The following is a 16,285-nucleotide window of genomic DNA, read 5'->3' as shown; positions in this document are numbered from 1 at the left end:
CCTTAATCATATTGCATTTGAGGAGAAATGTATAACAAAAGCTGAGAGGGATACATATGTATCAATGCCCCGGGAATGCCACATTTTTTCCACTTACCAAAGATACACAAATCCCTTATAAACCACCCGGACGACCAATAATAGCTGGTATGGGATTGATTACAAGTAATATCGACCGACGGCTACAGAGATTTGTCTCCTACCTTCCAGCTTACTTGAAAGACACAAAACATCTTCTGGGATTATTCAAGGATCTGCAGTGGAAGCGCACATAGCTTTGGGCGGCTCTCAACATTTAGGTCTTATACACCAATAATACTCATGATAAAGGACTACAAGAGATACATCACTTCCTGGACTTTGACCCTCTCATGCTCGCTACTCCAAAATGCTTTATTCTTGATGCCATTAAATTCATCTTAACCCAAAATACTTTACTTATAACAATGAACTTTATATCCAAATGAAAGATACACCTTGCTATTCATCATAACACAAATACTCCTCACACCACTGGAAGCAGTTCCTGAAGGTGAATTCAATAACCTACGCAAAAGTGATGTATTGGATATTCCGTCGGAACACCCTGCCCCCAAGAGGCCTAAAGGAGGTTTTAGAAAACCTCTGAGTTTGATATCACTCAATGATTATCATTCTGCGATATTCAAAATTGATTTTTCCTTACTGCATGGAAAATTGCTTACTATAACCTGGATGATACAGGATATATACATCATCCAACATACATAACTGATACCTTTATTGCTCATCATTGAGTCCACATCCATTTATTACATCTGGTTTGTCACATGATTCATCTCCTCTCTTGAAATCCTGGATTGAGCACTTTTCCTTATATTTATAGTCCCTTTAGTAATATCTGTTAATGTTCCTCTTCTGTTTTAGTTCTACTCGTTATGTCTGGATCGCATACAACTCGATTTTACAACTTTTAGGAACAAGATTTTATCCAGTAGATCAGTTTCTTCTATACATTTTCCATTTGAATGCATGTGGACTGCAGCATCGCCCATCCATCCCACATGATACAGATGCGCCTCACGTGACACCCATGTTGTCACATAGGGGCGTGTGAGAGAACACGTGACACTCAGGACACACCAGGAACGCCCCCTATATTACATGTGGATTGCAGTATTATCTCCATTCCACCCAACAGCCGCTACATTTAGAGTAAAGCAGGTTTCATCACCAACATAGAAAGGGGTTCTTTACTGTAAGAGCAGTGAGACTGTGGAACTCTCTGCCTGAGGACGTAGTGATGGCAAAATCCTTAGAGGAGTTTAAAAGGGGACTTGATGTCTTTCTGGAGAGGAAGGATATTACAGGATATAAATCTTAGGTTAATTGTTAATCAGGGTATACAGGCAAGTAGGAACTATTAGGGGTTGATCCAGGGAACAGTCTGATTGCCATTAGGGAGTCGGGAAGGAATTTTTTCCCCAAAAAGGGTTAATTGGCTTCTGCTCTTGGTTTTTTTTTGCCTTCCTCTGGATCAACAAAACAGGAGGCTAGACAGGCTGGACTAGATGGACATTGTCTTCATTCAGCCTTATGAACTATGTTACTATGTTACAACAGCCGCTCTGTTATTGAGTAACACTTACATAAACTCTCACACGATGACTACCTGGAGGGCGACGCCGCATGGATCTGCTGTGTGACGTCACCACAAAGCATCCAGCTCCACTACAGGAACCTGACCTGCCTCCATATTACACCACTATAAAAGTAAGTTACCTATTACATTGAATCAGGCTTGAAAAAGGAGTTACCAATACTGTGAAACGCGCTGCAGGCTATTCATATCCTTATAGTGTTAGTTCTGTAGCACATCTGTATGGCTTTTATTTGTTATGTATGTTTGGAATAAACTACTGGAAAATCCCCACAACATCTGAAGCAATGCCTACTGGTATACCAGGATTGGGGGACTTGATGGCATTTAAAGGGGTTTTCCCGCGGCCAAAACGAAAATTTTTTCACACCCCAGTCCCCCATGTTAAACAAGCATCACAAACTACCCATGTAAATCGTTTTTTTAGAGCGTTTCTACTCACCATAAAGCTGTTTCATGAAGTTATAAAAATCTTCTTCCAAGATGGCCGCCGTCATTTCCCAGGGTGCACCGCTGGTCTTCTCCCATGGTGCACTGCGGGTCTTCTCCCATAGTGCACCATGGATGTTCTTCTCCAGTCTGAGCTCCACTGCCGATTACAGCCACCTCACTATTTAATGCACGATGTATATTACAAAGTGCATTAATATAGCCATACAGAAGTGTATAACCCCACTTGCTGCCGCGGGACAACCCCTTTAAGCCCCCTGTGAAGTAAGTCCTATCTTGTATTCTAAATCATACCACTTAGCACACAGCAACGAGTACTTTGTGATTACTGTGCTATCCCCTCCTCCCCTGACCTCTTCTGCTTAGTTCCGCAGGAGAAGGGAGGAGGCGCTGCAGCAGGCGCACACACTTCAGCCAGCAGCAGCACTGAAGACCAGAAGGAGGGTTGGTATATGGGTTTGCTCCTCCGTCTCCCACACGCATCCTCACACAGCAGAGTCCGGCATCCACTGAGCAGAGAGACCTGGTCATGTGCCCCTTGTCTCCTCCCACACACTGATCACATGACAGTGACATCATCACAGGTCCTGTAAGCACAGAACAACCCCACGGCTCCTGTCCGGCTGCAGGTGGAGGTACGTGGGGTCACCAGCACTGGGGGGCAGATTTATGGAAGCCCATAGCAACCAATCACAGCGCAGCTCTCATGAGGAGCAGTTAGTGCTATAAGCTGCGCTGTGATTGGTTGCTGAGGGCGACAGGGACAGGTTTAGTTGTAGACAGTTTGCTGCAGCTTTCTCTATTGGAATGCTCTGGTCATTAAGGGGTTAATAAGGATGGAAGTCACCGGGTTTTGCGCAAACTTTATTTCCATAAGACGTGAATTCATAACCTGCAACAAATAAAGTGACATTTTCTTGACATGTTTTTCAATTGTAATGCGGCTGTTTCGGGGGTTAATAAGTGAATGGATCTCCTCCCCTCACATGTAACATTCCTGTAATGCGGCTGTTCGGGGGTTAATAAGTGAATGGATCTCCTCCCCTCACATGTAACATTCCTGTAATACGGCTGTTCGGGGGTTAATAAGTGAATGGATCTCCTTCCCTCACATGTAACATTCCTGTAATGCGGCTGTTCGGGGGTTAATAAGTGAATTGATCTCCTCCCCTCACATGGAACATTCCTGTAATGCGGATGTTCGGGGGTTAATAAGTGAATGGATCTCCTCCCCTCACATGTAACATTCCTGTAATGCGGCTGTTCGAGGGGTTAATAAGTGAATGGATCTCCTCCCCTCACATGGAACATTCCTGTAATGCGGCTATTCGGGGGTTAATAAGTGAATGGATCTCCTCCCCTCACATGGAACATTCCTGTAATGCGGCTGTTCGGGGGTTAATAAGTGAATGGATCTCCTCCCCTCACATGGAACATTCCTGTAATGCGGCTGTTCGGGGGTTAATAAGTGAATGGATCTCCTCCCCTCACATGTAACATTCCTGTAATGCGGCTGTTCGGGGGTTAATAAGTGAATGGATCTCCTCCCCTCACATGTGACATTCCTGTAATGCGGCTGTTCGGGGGTTAATAAGTGAATGGATCTCCTCCCCTCACATGGAACATTCCTGTGTTGCGGCTGTTCGGGGGTTAATAAGTGAATGGATCTCCTCCCCTCACATGGAACATTCCTGTAATGCCGCTGTTTGGGGGTTAATAAGTGAATGGATCTCCTGACCTCACATGTAACATTCCTGTAATGCGGCTGTTCGGGGGTTAATAAGTGAATGGATCTCCTCCCCTCACATGTAACATTCCTGTACTGTGGCTGTTCGGGGGTTAATAAGTGAATGGATCTCCCCCCTCACATGTAACATTCCTGTACTGCGGCTGTTCGGGGGTTAATAAGTGAATGGATCTCCTCCCCTCACATGTAACATTCCTGTAATGCGGCTGTTCGGGGGTTAATAAGTAAATGGATCTCCTCCCCTCACATGTAACATTCCTGTAATGCGGCTGTTCGGGGGTTAATAAGTGAATGGATCTCCTCCCCTCACATGGAACATTCCTGTAATGCCGCTGTTCGGGGGTTAATAAGTGAATGGATCTCCCGACCTCACATGTAACATTCCTGTAATGCGGCTGTTCGGGGGTTAATAAGTGAATGGATCTCCTCCCCTCACATGTAACATTCCTGTAATGCGGCTGTTCGGGGGTTAATAAGTGAATGGATCTCCTCCCCTCACATGTAACATTCCTGTAATGCGGCTGTTCGGGGGTTAATAAGTGAATGGATCTCCTCCCCTCACATGTAACATTCCTGTAATGCGGCTGTTCGGGGGTTAATAAGTGAATGGATCTCCTCCCCTCACATGTAACATTCCTGTAATGCGGCTGTTCGGGGGTTAATAAGTGAATGGATCTCCTCCCCTCACATGTAACATTCCTGTAATGCGGCTGTTCGGGGGTTAATAAGTGAATGGATCTCCTCCCCTCACATGTAACATTCCTGTAATGCGGCTGTTCGGGGGTTAATAAGTGAATGGATCTCCTCCCCTCACATGGAACATTCCTGTACTGTGGCTGTTCGGGGGTTAATAAGTGAATGGATCTCCCCCCTCACATGTAACATTCCTGTAATGCGGCTGTTCGGGGGTTAATAAGTGAATGGATCTCCTCCCCTCACATGTAACATTCCTGTAATGCGGTTGTTCGGGGGTTAATAAGTGAATGGATCTCCTCCCCTCACATGTAACATTCCTGTAATGCGGCTGTTCGGGGGTTAATAAGTGAATGGATCTCCTCCCCTCACATGGAACATTCCTGTAATGCCGCTGTTCGGGGGTTAATAAGTGAATGGATCTCCCGACCTCACATGTAACATTCCTGTAATGCGGCTGTTCGGGGGTTAATAAGTGAATGGATCTCCTCCCCTCACATGTAACATTCCTGTAATGCGGCTGTTCGGGGGTTAATAAGTGAATGGATCTCCTCCCCTCACATGTAACATTCCTGTAATGCGGCTGTTCGGGGGTTAATAAGTGAATGGATCTCCTCCCCTCACATGTAACATTCCTGTAATGCGGCTGTTCGGGGGTTAATAAGTGAATGGATCTCCTCCCCTCACATGTAACATTCCTGTAATGCGGCTGTTCGGGGGTTAATAAGTGAATGGATCTCCTCCCCTCACATGTAACATTCCTGTAATGCGGCTGTTCGGGGGTTAATAAGTGAATGGATCTCCTTCCCTCACATGTAACATTCCTGTAATGCGGCTGTTCGGGGGTTAATAAGTGAATGGATCTCCTTCCCTCACATGTAACATTCCTGTAATGCGGCTGTTCGGGGGTTAATAAGTGAATTGATCTCCTCCCCTCACATGTAACATTCCTGTAATGCGGATGTTCGGGGGTTAATAAGTGAATGGATCTCCTCCCCTCACATGTAACATTCCTGTAATGCGGCTGTTCGAGGGGTTAATAAGTGAATGGATCTCCTCCCCTCACATGGAACATTCCTGTTATGCGGCTATTCGGGGATTAATAAGTGAATGGATCTCCTCCCCTCACATGGAACATTCCTGTAATTCGGCTCTTCGGGGGTTAATAAGTGAATGGATCTCCTCCCCTCACATGGAACATTCCTGTAATGCGGCTGTTCGGGGGTTAATAAGTGAATGGATCTCCTCCCCTCACATGTGACATTCCTGTAATGCGGCTGTTCGGGGGTTAATAAGTGAATGGATCTCCTCCCCTCACATGGAACATTCCTGTGTTGCGGCTGTTCGGGGGTTAATAAGTGAATGGATCTCCTCCCCTCACATGGAACATTCCTGTAATGCCGCTGTTCGGGGGTTAATAAGTGAATGGATCTCCTGACCTCACATGTAACATTCCTGTAATGCGGCTGTTCGGGGGTTAATAAGTGAATGGATCTCCTCCCCTCACATGGAACATTCCTGTACTGTGGCTGTTCGGGGGTTAATAAGTGAATGTATCTCCCCCCTCACATGTAACATTCCTGTACTGCGGCTGTTCGGGGGTTAATAAGTGAATGGATCTCCTCCCCTCACATGTAACATTCCTGTAATGCGGCTGTTCGGGGGTTAATAAGTGAATGGATCTCCTCCCCTCACATGTAACATTCCTGTAATGCGGCTGTTCGGGGGTTAATAAGTGAATGGATCTCCTCCCCTCACATGGAACATTCCTGTAATGCCGCTGTTCGGGGGTTAATAAGTGAATGGATCTCCCGACCTCACATGTAACATTCCTGTAATGCGGCTGTTCGGGGGTTAATAAGTGAATGGATCTCCTCCCCTCACATGTAACATTCCTGTAATGCGGCTGTTCGGGGGTTAATAAGTGAATGGATCTCCTCCCCTCACATGTAACATTCCTGTAATGCTGCTGTTCGGGGGTTAATAAGTGAATGGATCTCCTCCCCTCACATGTAACATTCCTGTAATGCGGCTGTTCGGGGGTTAATAAGTGACTGTAGCTCCTCCCCTCACATGTACCATTCCTGTAATGCGGCTGTTCGGGGGTTAATAAGTGAATGGATCTCCTCCCCTCACATGTAACATTCCTGTAATGCAGCTGTTCGGGGGTTAATAAGTGAATGGATATCCTCCCCTCACATGTAACATTCCTGTAATGCGGCTGTTCGGGGGTTAATAAGTGAATGGATCTCCTCCCCTCACATGTAACATTCCTGTAATGCGGCTGTTCGGGGGTTAATAAGTGAATGGATCTCCTCCCCTCACATGGAACATTCCTGTGTTGCGGCTGTTCGGGGGTTAATAAGTGAATGGATCTCCTCCCCTCACATGGAACATTCCTGTAATGCCGCTGTTCGGGGGTTAATAAGTGAATGGATCTCCTGACCTCACATGTAACATTCCTGTAATGCGGCTGTTCGGGGGTTAATAAGTGAATGGATCTCCTCCCCTCACATGGAACATTCCTGTACTGTGGCTGTTCGGGGGTTAATAAGTGAATGGATTTCCCCCCTCACATGTAACATTCCTGTACTGCGGCTGTTCGGGGGTTAATAAGTGAATGGATCTCCTCCCCTCACATGTAACATTCCTGTAATGCGGCTGTTCGGGGGTTAATAAGTGAATGGATCTCCTCCCCTCACATGGAACATTCCTGTAATGCCGCTGTTCGGGGGTTAATAAGTGAATGGATCTCCTCCCCTCACATGGAACATTCCTGTAATGCCGCTGTTCGGGGGTTAATAAGTGAATGGATCTCCCGACCTCACATGTAACATTCCTGTAATGCGGCTGTTCGGGGGTTAATAAGTGAATGGATCTCCTCCCCTCACATGTAACATTCCTGTAATGCGGCTGTTCGGGGGTTAATAAGTGAATGGATCTCCTCCCCTCACATGTAACATTCCTGTAATGCTGCTGTTCGGGGGTTAATAAGTGAATGGATCTCCTCCCCTCACATGTAACATTCCTGTAATGCTGCTGTTCGGGGGTTAATAAGTGACTGTAGCTCCTCCCCTCACATGTACCATTCCTGTAATGCGGCTGTTCGGGGGTTAATAAGTGAATGGATCTCCTCCCCTCACATGTAACATTCCTGTAATGCAGCTGTTCGGGGGTTAATAAGTGAATGGATCGCCTCCCCTCACATGTAACATTCCTGTAATGCGGCTGTTCGGGGGTTAATAAGTGAATGGATCTCCTCCCCTCACATGTAACATTCCTGTACTGCGGCTGTTCGGGGGTTAATAAGTGAATGGATCTCCTCCCCTCACATGTAACATTCCTGTACTGCGGCTGTTCGGGGGTTAATAAGTGAATGGATCTCCTCCCCTCACATGTAACATTCCTGTAATGCGGCTGTTCGGGGGTTAATAAGTGAATGGATCTCCTCCCCTCACATGTAACATTCCTGTAATGCGGCTGTTCGGGGGTTAATAAGTGAATGGATCTCCTCCCCTCACATGTAACATTCCTGTAATGCGGCTGTTCGGGGGTTAATAAGTGAATGGATCTCCTCCCCTCACATGTAACATTCCTGTAATGCGGCTGTTCGGGGGTTAATAAGTGAATGGATCTCCTCCCCTCACATGTAACATTCCTGTAATGCGGCTGTTCGGGGGTTAATAAGTGAATGGATCTCCTCCCCTCACATGTAACATTCCTGTACTGCGGCTGTTCGGGGGTTAATAAGTGAATGGATCTCCTCCCCTCACATGTAACATTCCTGTACTGCGGCTGTTCGGGGGTTAATAAGTGAATGGATCTCCTCCCCTCACATGTAACATTCCTGTACTGCGGCTGTTCGGGGGTTAATAAGTGAATGGATCTCCTCCCCTCACATGTAACATTCCTGTACTGCGGCTGTTCGGGGGTTAATAAGTGAATGGATCTCCTCCCCTCACATGTAACATTCCTGTAATGCGGCTGTTCGGGGGTTAGTAAGTGAATGGATCTCCTCCCCTCACATGTAACATTCCTGTAATGCGGCTGTTCGGGGGTTAATAAGTGAATGGATCTCCTCCCCTCACATGTAACATTCCTGTACTGCGGCTGTTCGGGGGTTAATAAGTGAATGGATCTCCTCCCCTCACATGTAACATTCCTGTACTGCGGCTGTTCGGGGGTTAATAAGTGAATGGATCTCCTCCCCTCACATGTAACATTCCTGTAATGCGGCTGTTCGGGGGTTAATAAGTGAATGGATCTCCTCCCCTCACATGTAACATTCCTGTAATGCGGCTGTTCGGGGGTTAATAAGTGAATGGATCTCCTCCCCTCACATGTAACATTCCTGTAATGCAGCTGTTCGGGGGTTAATAAGTGAATGTACCTCCTCCCCTCACATGTAACATTCCTGTACTGCGGCTGTTCGGGGGTTAATAAGTGAATGTATCTACTCCCCTCACATGTAACATTCCTGTAATGCGGCTGTTCGGGGGTTAATAAGTGAATGGATCTCCTCCCCTCACATGTAACATTCCTGTAATGCGGCTGTTCGGGGGTTAATAAGTGAATGGATCTCCTCCCCTCACATGTAACATTCCTGTAATGCGGCTGTTCGGGGGTTAATAAGTGAATGTGTCTCCTCCCCTCACATGTAACGTTTCTGTAATGCGGCTGTTCGGGGGTTAATAAGTGAATGTAGCTCCTCCCCTCACATGTAACATTCCTGTAATGCGGCTGTTCGGGGGTTAATAAGTGAATGGATCTCCTCCCCTCACATGTAACATTCCTGTACTGCGGCTGTTCGGGGGTTAATAAGTGAATGGATCTCCTCCCCTCACATGTAACATTCCTGTAATGCGGCTGTTCGGGGGTTAATAAGTGAATGGATCTCCTCCCCTCACATGTAACATTCCTGTAATGCGGCTGTTCGGGGGTTAATAAGTGAATGGATCTCCTCCCCTCACATGTAACATTCCTGTAATGCGGCTGTTCGGGGGTTAATAAGTGAATGGATCTCCTCCCCTCACATGTAACATTCCTGTAATGCGGCTGTTCGGGGGTTAATAAGTGAATGGATCTCCTCCCCTCACATGTAACATTCCTGTAATGCGGCTGTTCGGGGGTTAATAAGTGAATGGATCTCCTCCCCTCACATGTAACATTCCTGTACTGCGGCTGTTCGGGGGTTAATAAGTGAATGGATCTCCTCCCCTCACATGTAACATTCCTGTACTGCGGCTGTTCGGGGGTTAATAAGTGAATGGATCTCCTCCCCTCACATGTAACATTCCTGTACTGCGGCTGTTCGGGGGTTAATAAGTGAATGGATCTCCTCCCCTCACATGTAACATTCCTGTACTGCGGCTGTTCGGGGGTTAATAAGTGAATGGATCTCCTCCCCTCACATGTAACATTCCTGTAATGCGGCTGTTCGGGGGTTAGTAAGTGAATGGATCTCCTCCCCTCACATGTAACATTCCTGTAATGCGGCTGTTCGGGGGTTAATAAGTGAATGGATCTCCTCCCCTCACATGTAACATTCCTGTACTGCGGCTGTTCGGGGGTTAATAAGTGAATGGATCTCCTCCCCTCACATGTAACATTCCTGTACTGCGGCTGTTCGGGGGTTAATAAGTGAATGGATCTCCTCCCCTCACATGTAACATTCCTGTAATGCGGCTGTTCGGGGGTTAATAAGTGAATGGATCTCCTCCCCTCACATGTAACATTCCTGTAATGCGGCTGTTCGGGGGTTAATAAGTGAATGGATCTCCTCCCCTCACATGTAACATTCCTGTAATGCAGCTGTTCGGGGGTTAATAAGTGAATGTACCTCCTCCCCTCACATGTAACATTCCTGTACTGCGGCTGTTCGGGGGTTAATAAGTGAATGTATCTACTCCCCTCACATGTAACATTCCTGTAATGCGGCTGTTCGGGGGTTAATAAGTGAATGGATCTCCTCCCCTCACATGTAACATTCCTGTAATGCGGCTGTTCGGGGGTTAATAAGTGAATGGATCTCCTCCCCTCACATGTAACATTCCTGTAATGCGGCTGTTCGGGGGTTAATAAGTGAATGTGTCTCCTCCCCTCACATGTAACGTTTCTGTAATGCGGCTGTTCGGGGGTTAATAAGTGAATGTAGCTCCTCCCCTCACATGTAACATTCCTGTAATGCGGCTGTTCGGGGGTTAATAAGTGAATGGATCTCCTCCCCTCACATGTAACATTCCTGTAATGCGGCTGTTCGGGGGTTAATAAGTGAATGGATCTCCTCCCCTCACATGTAACGTTCCTGTAATGCGGCTGTTCAGGGGTTAATAAGTGAATGGATCTCCTCCCCTCACATGTAACATTCCTGTAAGGCCGCTGTCACACGGGGGATCTGTGTAGATTTGGCGCACACAATACTCCGTGAACAGAACCCACTGATCTCACAGGCCGGTAATTACATTGTACCATTGTGAGACGATAGTAAGCGGCGCTCCGTGTTCTTACACATTTGCGCAGGGTAACAGCAGATATGACAGTATCTCGCTGCTCCGTTATCTCGCTGCTCCGCCATCTCGCTGCTCCGTTATCTCGCTGCTCCGTTATCTCGCTGCTCCGTTATCTCGCTGCCCCGCCATCTCACTCCCCGCACTGCAGCTGGCGGGTTTTCGTACTTTCATATTTGCACAATTTGTTTACATGTAAAATGTACCACAAAAGAATCGCAGCTTCGGCAAAACCTCGAGCCACAATGTGCGAATCCGGCGGCGCTGGTGTGACAGAGGCCTGCGGCCGCTCACGGACGGGCGGGTTTACTTTGTATGTGTTGCGGCTAATGTATCTCTATTATCCGTATACACGGCCGTACGGTTCTCTTTCTGGTCTCAGAGCGCAGTCCGCGCCCCTTCTGTCCGTTTCGCCTCCGGTTTCGCTCTCATTTATATTCTTTTCTATTGAACAAATACGGATGTTTTTCCCCAAAACAGAATCAAAGCAATGATGGCGAATCCATCCTGATGACATGAGGCCACGGTGTCCCCTGTACCCCTCCGTATTATTACACCCCTATATCTTTATTACATTTCTGATGCCTCTGGATGTCCGTCCCCCGCTGCCCCCGCCGTCTATTCTAATATATAACGCCTTCTGGTTTTATATAGTTCTAAACAGATAAGGGTGGCAGAACGTAGAGCGCTTGAGAGAGGGGCGGACAATCGAAACATTGCATCCGCATGTCAAGACGCTGCCCCCTCTGTGGCACCACATGCTTCTCCGGAGGCTGATGGTCTCGGCTCAGTGTGCGGCTATTTCTGCCTCGCTGTTGATTATATCCGGATTTCTCTGTATTTCGCTACATTCACAAATGTTCACGGCGATACAAAGTGTTATAGATTACAGACCGCGTTGCTTCTGGAATGATCATCCCCCGGTATCGAGCGCCATGCGATGTCCTTCAAGGTCCCACTGAAAACAATGGGTGCGGCGTTCTGGGGAAACTCCCACAGATACAACATGCCGCTCGGGGGAGGGGAAATCCATTAAATACAATGAATTTCGTATTCGTCAGTTTCTCGCTGGTGTGAATCCGCCCTCAGATGATGGTCACACGCGGCACCGAGGATCGTTAGTACTGAGTGTTTGATATGTTTGTGAACCACAGCCGAAAATATTCATCAAAACCGCATGGAGTTGTTAAAAAATTACTTCTTTCTTTAATGCACAGACATTTTCTTCAAATTGCTGGGACTTCTAAAAGTCACAGGCTGCTTCTAGAAACCACATGCTGCTCCTTACAGACTCTTAGACCCTCATCTAAAGCGTCAGGTGTGAATGTCGCCTCGCTGCAATGTGATTGGCTAATGACGATTAGAAGGGCATTAAGAAGTTCTTGTATTCCGTGTATCCTTGTGTGTTGGAAGCTTACTGACCCCCTCAGAGTGATGGTAGAGCTCTAAAACATACCAGCTGTACACAGAGATAGTGATTACAGTGCGGTTACCTCCAGTATTAGTGATTACAGTGCAGTTACAGGTGATGTGTCCTCTGATTGTGCTCATCCATTTATCTTCTTTCTCCGGGCCCAGACCGCCATGAAGACTTCTTCCAGCTACAACTAGTTGCTGCACACTCTGTCCATCCTGACGCTGCCCCAATTCACCTCCCCCATAGTACTAATACATCTTCTATGAACTGACCAATAAATAATGTCTCTTTCCCTTTGTGCCTTCCCTAAGCTGTAATGCTGCCTTTGTTGAACCACCTAGTTATAGTGCCCCCTATGTATCACCCAGAATGGCTTTGTTCCTAGCATCACCTGACTCCGCCCCCTCTCCATCCTTGCACCCAGCATGTCTGGGGTTTGTGGGACAAGTCAGGTAATGCTGTGAACAGCGTGGCGCTGTGTGGCAGTCCTGTCCGTCAGGAAGACAGAAGATGGCTGATAATGGTGCTAATGAATTGGGGGTCAGCAGTGGGGGCCGAGCAGTGGGGTGTGGAGGGGGCTGTGTTGGGGCTCAGCTGGGGTGCGGAAGGGAAGAGGGGGGAATGCCCGGTAATTGTATTATTATAGCGGATTTTGTATGATGTTACATTGTCTCGTCTTCTTCCCTTTCAGGATCCTCGGCTGATATCTTCTCTATCAGATAATTATCCTGATTGACCCGACAAGGATGGAGAGGAACCGGGACAAGATGGCGGAGAGTTTATTCACCCTCACCGTAGAGATACTCCTCCAGCTTACAGGAGAGGTGAGAGATTCTGGGGATGACGTCACGTTCCATCATTCTTATCTCTGTCAGTCTCTGTTCCCACTACGTCAAAGGATTTACTACCGATTCAGTCCTTCGGCCGCCTTCACATGAAGCATGATTACTACGGGTGTTCCACAATGGTAGCCTGCAGCTATTATGCAGTAAATACGCAGCAGACAACACAAATGTGAACAGAACCTTAGTGACTGATGAATATAACAGGAGAGGTGAAAATGTCTGCAGGATTCTAGGCCAACTCTCCATCTAATTAATCAGAGGTCTGTCTCGGGTGCGAGGATACACTGAGAACAGACCCTGAAAATAGATATATGGTGTCCGAAAAATACCAAGTGAACAGAGAGTGATGGCACACAGCTTCCAGGTCATAGCAGGTCTAAGTTAGGTTTAGTATGTGTTTCCATCTTTTTTTATTTTTGGTTAATTTTGTTTATCAGTTTTGAGGTTATATCCATGCTGCAATTTACCGATAGATAGTCACGATGTGATCCAGAAGCACGAACTGATCTGGACTCCAGAAAAACCAAGAATGACTGCCTAGCTGTTGTAATCTGGGATGTATCTCGTTTGTTTAATAAAAACATTTACGAAAATGTCTGCAGGGATATTTATGGATGTATCTCCCCATAAACAGGATTACACGGTAGTGAAGAAGACTTCTAGTGATGGCTGTCAGGCCCCGGTGTCTGATGGATGGGGAAGACCCCTGAGCCCAATCACAGGGCCTCCACCTCGCCCCCTGATACTTGAGGAGATCAATGAGCAGAAGATCCTAGAACTCACCAACAAGATGATTGAGCTGCTGACTGGAGAGGTGACGCTGCTGGGAATGCTGGGACATTATACAGTAACGCTATGGTGGTATAACGTGTCTGGGTGATGACGGTATCATTGTGTTGTCAGGTTCCTATAAGGTGTCAGGACTTCACTGTCTATTTCTCCATGGAGGAGTGGGAGTATTTAGAAGGACACAAGGATCTGTACAAGGACATCATGATGGAGGACCACCAGCCCCCCCTATCACCAGGTAATAGACAGGACTAAATCCACACGGCCTTTATTATTTGTATGTAGAGAATGAATTCGGTGGCTGTCTGTGTTTTCTGCAGGTAGATCCAGTAAGAGAACAGCAGCGGAGAGATGTCCCCGGCCTCTTCTTCCACAGGATGATCAGGTAGATGGAGAGAAGGTCTCATGAAATCTTCCCTCTGGTCTGTAGGACGGCTGGGAAGGTCTTGTGTTTAGTCTTATTATATGATTGATACTTGTGTAATGAGAAAGCTGGAGATGGCAGGATTACAGCCGACCGCAGACATTAGATCTCCGCATCTTATCACTATTTTCTGGTTCTGGAGACTTCTGGTTGGAATAAAGAAGCAACAGGTTGGAGTTATACAGGAGACCTGCAGCTATTTGGCCCAGATCACTACTGCTGTCATGTCATTCCGACTCCTCATACTAATTAATGACCTTTTCTGGCCATATAAAACCTTCCACACGACTTCTCCAACTGTGTGATGACTTTTACAATATTTATTTCACAGCTGGTGAAACTGGAGGAAGATCTGATCCCTATTGATGCTACAGAGACACATGTGATGGGGGATCAGCCGTGTAAGGAGGGGATTCCTACAGATAACCCCCCAGGTGAGACTGCATGTAGAGAAGAGTCTGTGTTGTCGGGGTTTTCAGCTGTATATTCCCTTATTCATTCATAATATATAATAAAGGGTAAATGTTATATAATATTTTTATGTAAACATTTTTTCATACTAGACTGACCCGCTGTCCGCTACACAAACATAAAATGTTTCAAACATAGTGGTGGGGAACTTCTAAATCTGCTGGTTAGGTGATTATTTGGAGTGACACTTTGTATTAGGAGCAGATATCTAATATAAAAAAAACCTACAGGTCTCTTTCTCTGTTGCTCTCATTCCCTCTCTCTCTGTGTCTCTCTCTCCCTCTCTCTGTCACTCTCTGTCTGTCTGTAGTTTTCTATTGCTATCGCTCTCTATTTGTCTCTATCGCTCTCTCTCTGTCTTTATCTCTTGCTGTCTGTCTCTATTGCTCTGTCTGTCTCTCTATCACTCTCTCTCTGACTATCGCTCTCTATCACTTTCTCTCTGTGTTTCTTTGTCTCTCTTTTACTCACTGTCTGTTTGTTTCTCTCTGCCCTTCTATCGCTATCGATCTGTCTGTCTCTTTATCTATCTCTTTTTCTGTCTATCGCTCTCTATCGCTTTCTCTGTTTCGCTGTTTCTCTCACAGCTTCTTTTCCTCTCGCTGTTTCTCTCTCTTGCTGTCTCTCACTCGCTGTCTCTCTCTCACTCGCTGTGTCTCTCTCATTTGCAGTCTCTCGCTGTCTTTCTCTTACTCTCACTCTCTCTCGCTGTGTCTCTCTCGCCGTCGCTCTCGCGCTCTATTGCTCTCTCGTTCTATTGCTCTCTCGTTCTATCACTCTCTGTCGCTCTATCGCTCTTTCTGTCGCTCTATCGCTCTTTCTGTCGCTCTATCGCGCTCTTTCTGTCGCTCTATCGCGCTCTTTCTGTCGCTCTTTCGCGCTCTTTCTGTCGCTCTCTTTCTGTCGCTCTGTCGCTCTCTTTCTGTCGCTCTGTCGCTCTCTTTCTGTCGCTCTGTCGCTCTCTTTCTGTCGCTCTGTCGCTCTCTTTCTGTCGCTCTCTTTCTGTCTCTCTTTCTGTCGCTCTCTTTCTGTCGCTCTGTCGCTCTCTTTCTGTCGCTCTGTCGCTCTCTTTCTGTCGCGCTCTTTCTGTCGCCCTGTCGCGCTCTTTCTGTCGCCCTGTCGCGCTCTTTCTGTCGCCCTGTCGCGCTCTTTCTGTCGCCCTGTCGCTCTCTTTCTGTCGCTCTCTTTCTGTCGCCCTGTCGCGCTCTTTCTGTCGCTCTGTCGCTCTCTTTCTGTCGCTCTGTCGCTCTCTTTCTGTCGCGCTCTTTCTGTCGCCCTGTCGCGCTCTTTCTGTCGCCCTGTCG

At 47.0% G+C, this 16,285-nt stretch overlaps 3 protein-coding genes across 6 annotated transcripts in view; 2 read left to right on the top strand and 1 right to left on the bottom strand.

The window, feature by feature from the left end:
• LOC136624388 (gastrula zinc finger protein XlCGF26.1-like) overlaps positions 1–16,285 on the bottom strand; it is a 148,765-nt gene that overhangs the window by 22,311 nt on the left and 110,169 nt on the right. The gene's annotated exons all lie outside the window — the stretch shown is intronic.
• LOC136624394 (zinc finger protein 547-like) overlaps positions 1–16,285 on the top strand; it is a 223,838-nt gene that overhangs the window by 129,550 nt on the left and 78,003 nt on the right. The window lies entirely within an intron of this gene.
• On the top strand, positions 13,166–14,514 carry LOC136624497 (oocyte zinc finger protein XlCOF29-like). The gene is made up of 2 exons (XM_066598483.1): positions 13,166–13,276; positions 13,932–14,514. The coding sequence occupies exons 1-2, from the start codon at positions 13,199–13,201 to the stop codon at positions 14,175–14,177; spliced, it is 324 nt and encodes a 107-aa protein (XP_066454580.1). The 5' UTR covers positions 13,166–13,198; the 3' UTR covers positions 14,178–14,514.

Source organism: Eleutherodactylus coqui, chromosome 4, assembly GCF_035609145.1.
Source record: "Eleutherodactylus coqui strain aEleCoq1 chromosome 4, aEleCoq1.hap1, whole genome shotgun sequence".
NCBI classification, from domain to species: domain Eukaryota; kingdom Metazoa; phylum Chordata; class Amphibia; order Anura; family Eleutherodactylidae; genus Eleutherodactylus; species Eleutherodactylus coqui.
This window is presented reverse-complemented; position numbering and strand designations above follow the sequence as displayed.

Excerpts from the sequence above, each read along its gene's own strand:
- LOC136624497 (XM_066598483.1), top strand. The coding sequence starts at position 13,199 with ATGGAGAGGAACCGGGACAAGATGGCGGAGAGTTTATTCACCCTCACC. Across the intron at positions 13,277-13,931 it reads TCCTCCAGCTTACAGGAGAG|GATTACACGGTAGTGAAGAA; the intron begins GTGAGAGATTCT and ends CCCCATAAACAG.